A 5,419-nucleotide genomic window follows, 5' to 3' on the forward strand; every position below is an offset into this window, starting at 1 on the left:
GGGTTAATACCTCAGATGGTCACTCAACTATCCACTTTTGCCTCAAAAAGTCACTCAACTTTTAATTTTCACTAAAAAATCACCATGTGAGTGACTTTCTGAGGAAAGACTAGATAGTTGAGTGACCATCTGAGGTATTAACCCTACTTTTGCTGCCTCCTGTCACTGTTCTTAAAGAAATTGAAATGCAGTTTAATTTGTAAATTTCTTCTGGGGTGAAAAAGATGGTAAGAATAGCTATCACTGGTCTTCTTGGGAGAATATGTGTTTTCTATGAAAGAAGGTGGTCAAGAAACAACTGACCATGTTTTTGCAGGAAGTGAAATGGTCAAACATACGTGGGACATCATCTTTAGGCCATTGGGACTTAACATAGGGCATATAATAAATGCTAGCTATCATCTGGCAGTGGTGGAGACAACAACTCAAAGAATATCATCCATAAATTTCTACTCCGATGATAGTGTACGTGCTGAGAAATTTGGAAAGCAAGGTGCACTCAAAAATACGAGAATAGAAAAATCTCTGTTTTCAATCTTTGTTTCAGATTAAGGGAATTGGAGCAGAGTTTGTCTTATGACCGAGAACTTCAAAACAGTGATTACATGTAAGATGATCAAATAGATTACGCCATCAGGAACAACTTGGAAGCTTAAATTGGATTTTCCCACCTTTCGAAGAAGAGCCAAGAAGACTAATACCTGGCATTTTGATCCACCTTGAATACTTTTATTTATATGCATTAACAATTCTAGTTTAAATGCATTAGTATAGTTGTTTTGTTTTGTTAAGATTTCTGGATCAGAACCTTAATAGGACAGAATCTTCTTGTCCTAAGATGTAAAAGGAGGTTAGGCTTTATGTCCCCCTCCATTTGGTTGTTAATATCATTAAGTTAAGAAAAAAAAAAAAGATACACAAGAAAAATATAGAGTGCATAAAGTTTGTCAAAAAGAGAGTTATTATTAGTTGAAGGGATGTGTTCTTTTTGTGGAGCTTTGAACTCAACTCTTGTCCAGAGTTGTTGAGTTATACTTTGTGATTAGGTTGTTCTATCCGAGAGGGGACAAATCAAGAAGGACTGCTGCTGGACTGGTGAAAAACATTTGTTGCAGTGGACGTGAATCTCTTTAAAGAGAGCGGAATATCCACGCCTCAGAATGAAGAGATTTTTATAGATTTTTATTTCTTCATTTTGTTTTCAGTTGTAATCCTGCAATTTTGTTATATTGTAATTTTTCACTAACAGTTTATAAGAAGGTTAATGTTAACAGGGATGAGGAATGACCAAAAGGGGAATTATATATTCTCTCCATCCTAAAATATTTGTTACATTTTGCTTTTTAAAAGTCAAATTATATGAACTTTTACTAAGATGTTAAAATGCATATTTGTATCACACTAATATGAAAAAAATCACAAACTTATAATACGTTATGTATAGCTTTAAATATATAAATTTTAGTTTTAAAATGTAATTCAATACTTCCCAAAAAAAAATCCAAAAAGAAATCCCTACAACAATAGTTTTGGATATTTCTATCTTGCCATCCAACAAATACGCTGCCAATAAGGAATGTAAAAAATATAGATCTCTTAATTAGTTTAATCATGATTCATGAGGTGTTTTCTTTAAGTAGATTTTGACCCTTAGATTTGATAAGATTAAAACTATACAGGATAAACTGGACACAAAGATTACTCTCTCTCCCTTTCAATTTAGATTACACTAGTGACTAGACATGATATTTTCTAAGAAAAAAAAAATATGATTCAAAACGAGCCTTATAAATTGTTTAGTAAATTCCGAGAGGTAAAAAGGCCTTTTCCTTCATAAAATATTTATCTTTAAAAAGTAAGGTGTTTGGATAATTTTTTGAAAGAAAATAATTAAGGGGCTTCTGGAGAATAGCAAAAGATTTTTTTAAAGATAAAAAGGTTGTTTTTTTTTCCTCAAAAATTAAAAGTGCTTTTTGAAAAGAAAAAAAATCTTATAATATTAATTTTGAAAAATCATAAAGGATAAATTAGTTAAATCATATTTCTTATATAAATTACAATTAGATTGAAAAATTAAAATAAAAGAGGTAAGCATAAGCACAAAGGAAAGGAGGTATGTTGAAAGAAATCAAAGGGAGATTTATGTTTTCTCTCTTTTTGTTTCTATCTATAATTACTCGGTAGATAAACTCCTTGACTTGATGAATTTTTTTGATACAAGAAGACATATTTCATCATGATTATAATTCTTCATGTCCAATTTGTTAAATAGTTTAATTTTAATCGTAAATTTAGACATGAAATTTTTTTAAAAAATTAAAATAAAATATACATATTTGAAGAATACATAAAAAGTACATATAAATCACAAATATTTAATAATTCAAGATATTAAAACACAAAGAAAAAAATTTACTAACAAAGAAATTCTTATTTGAATTCTCTAAATTCGAAAAGTGCAACACAAACTGAGACGAAGAAAATAATAATATTTGATAAGGAATTTATTATAATTGAATGACCATTTAAGTAATTTACGGGTAATAACAACCACAATAAGGAACTCTAGTCAATTTTAATACATGGCAAGGAATATGAGAGTGTGATGAGTCTATAAATAGAAGGCTTCGTTAGTGTAGAGGAGTCACAAACAAGCAATACACAAATAAAATTAGTAGCTTAAACAAGATGAAGTGTTTATTTTTGTTATGTTTGTGTTTGGTTCCCATTGTGGTGTTTTCATCAACTTTCACTTCCAAAAATCCCATTAACCTACCTAGTGATGCTACTCCAGTACTTGACGTAGCTGGTAAAGAACTTGATTCTCGTTTGAGTTATCGTATTATTTCCACTTTTTGGGGTGCGTTAGGTGGTGATGTGTACCTAGGTAAGTCCCCAAATTCAGATGCCCCTTGTGCAAATGGCATATTCCGTTACAATTCGGATGTTGGACCTAGCGGTACACCCGTTAGATTCATTGGTTCATCTAGTCATTTTGGACAAGGTATCTTTGAAAATGAACTACTCAACATCCAATTTGCTATTTCAACATCGAAATTGTGTGTTAGTTATACAATTTGGAAAGTGGGAGATTACGATGCATCTCTAGGGACGATGTTGTTGGAGACTGGAGGAACCATAGGTCAAGCAGATAGCAGTTGGTTCAAGATTGTTAAATCATCACAATTTGGTTACAACTTATTGTATTGCCCTGTTACTAGTACAATGAGTTGTCCATTTTCCTCTGATGATCAATTCTGTTTAAAAGTTGGTGTAGTTCACCAAAATGGAAAAAGACGTTTGGCTCTTGTCAAGGACAATCCTCTTGATGTCTCCTTCAAGCAAGTCCAGTAATAACAAATGTCTGCCTGCTAGCTAGACTATATGTTTTAGCAGCTACTATATATGTTATGTTGTAAATTAAAATAAACACCTGCTAAGCTATATCTATATTTTAGCATGGATTTCTAAATAAATTGTCTTTCCTTATCTGGAGCGTTTGCTTATACCTAATAATGAAATAAGGTGTGTGAACAAAGTCCTACGTGAAAAATAAGAAATAAGGAGTATGAATACACTTAATGGTAGTGTGACATGGCTTTAATTTGGAGGTATAAATTTCATAAGGATAAAGATTACTCTAGCAAAGTCAGATTATTAAATTTCATCTTCTTTCAAATCCTATTTTCTAACAATATTAAGAGTATGTTTGGGTCAGCTTAACCAACGACCAACTTTTGAACAGAGGGATCAGTACACAATATGTTGTTTGCAACAATTAAGAAATAAAAAAATATTTTATTAATAAATGATGTGGATACAATTATGTTCCCGTGATCGATCATATTTCTCAAACTATGGTAATGTAAACCTCTTGTAATTGATGTATTATTCGATAGCTATAAACCACAAGACATCAACTTTAACAAAAACGATATTTGATGTCTTAATCTCTTTTGTTTGTCCATCTTACTCTCTTAACCAGTGTCGGTAGTTATGCAAGATGGAAGGAGGATCAAGTTCTACCTTTATAATCTGTTTCTTTTAATATTATAACTTTATTTTATTCCATCATTTAATAATGGAATATATATGTTATTAGAAAAAATAAAAATGAGAATGGTAGCAGAAAAGGGAAGAGTCTTTATTGATCAAGAAAATATCCACATTCTAGCGGGGATAATCGTATTAAACATATCTAAGAGATTCATCCCTAAGAAATATATAATATTAGTGTGAGGAAATGTCCACGTTCATCACCATAAAGTTCATAAGTTATGATTCCATAATTTGAATGGCGAATTTAGGACTTTCATGAGTTATGATTCCATAATTTGAGTAGCAAATTTAGGACTTTCATTAAGAGGTTTGAAAATTTATAGATATTTAAAAACTATACGAAAAGTGATAAAAACATTTTTATTTCGCTTTTTCAAAAGTCAATTTGACTAATTTGTAAAGTTAAATTAGATTATAATATTGATTCGACCACCTCCATTACAAAAAATTTTTAACCCCCTTACCAAATATATGTAATAAATTATATTTTTAAAAATAAAATATTTTTCTTCGTATCAAATACAACCATAATAGTAAAATATTTCGTAAAAGAATTAGAGAGGTCCTATTTTTGTTCGAAGGAACATATCATATGGATCCATCTACCATGTGAATGACGTGGATATTTCAGGAAATATTCGAAGCAAGAAATATTGAAGTCTTGGAACCGTGAAAATATAATTATAAATCTGATCTTTATATGATTAAAGAAAGAAGCATCCAAATTTCCCTTGTTTTGCTAAACTCGAGTTACAAGGCCAATAATTGATATATGATGTGCCAACGGGACCATTACAGATTATCATAAAAATATCAGGTGTGTGAATAAGATCCTATATAAAAAGTAAAAATAAAAAATAATAATATGTTGAATATTGGTATCAATCCTACTGGGTGCAACATGGATTTAATTTGGAGGTATATATTCCTTAAGGATAAAAATTACTTTAGCAAAGTCTGATTATGTATGTTTGGGTCAGTTTAACACAACAAACTTGAACAGATCTAGGGATCAGTACACAATATGATTGTTTATAATAATTTTTGATGTAGGGGAAATAAACTTCAGAAATAAAATATGAAAAAATAATTACAAAATTAGTATTAAAAAATAGTGTTGGTGTAATATATAGTGTGGCATAATTTTGTTCACTTCTTACTGTTTTTCTCAAAAAAAAAAAAATCATAAATCCAAAATGGTTGATGGTGTATTTTTCGAATGAGGATGACGTAGACCTTCTTGCAATATATATATTTGACTGCTAGGAATGAAAGACAGTGACTTTGACAAAGACAATATTTGATGCTTTGGTCTCTTTATGAATATTATCCTATTAATTTATGGGATATATTTGAGATG

The 5,419-nt window shown here is 30.2% G+C and overlaps 1 protein-coding gene across 1 annotated transcript; it reads left to right on the forward strand.

Moving 5' to 3' along the window:
* Positions 1-2,568: 2,568 nt before the first annotated feature.
* On the forward strand, positions 2,569-3,641 carry LOC102577642 (Kunitz-type protease inhibitor precursor). Its single transcript, NM_001288172.2, has one exon. The coding sequence runs from the start codon at positions 2,689-2,691 to the stop codon at positions 3,352-3,354; it is 666 nt and encodes a 221-aa protein (NP_001275101.2). The 5' UTR covers positions 2,569-2,688; the 3' UTR covers positions 3,355-3,641.
* Positions 3,642-5,419: the final 1,778 nt, after the last annotated feature.

This window comes from Solanum tuberosum, unplaced genomic scaffold (assembly GCF_000226075.1).
Source record: "Solanum tuberosum cultivar DM 1-3 516 R44 unplaced genomic scaffold, SolTub_3.0 scf00159, whole genome shotgun sequence".
Taxonomy (NCBI): domain Eukaryota; kingdom Viridiplantae; phylum Streptophyta; class Magnoliopsida; order Solanales; family Solanaceae; genus Solanum; species Solanum tuberosum.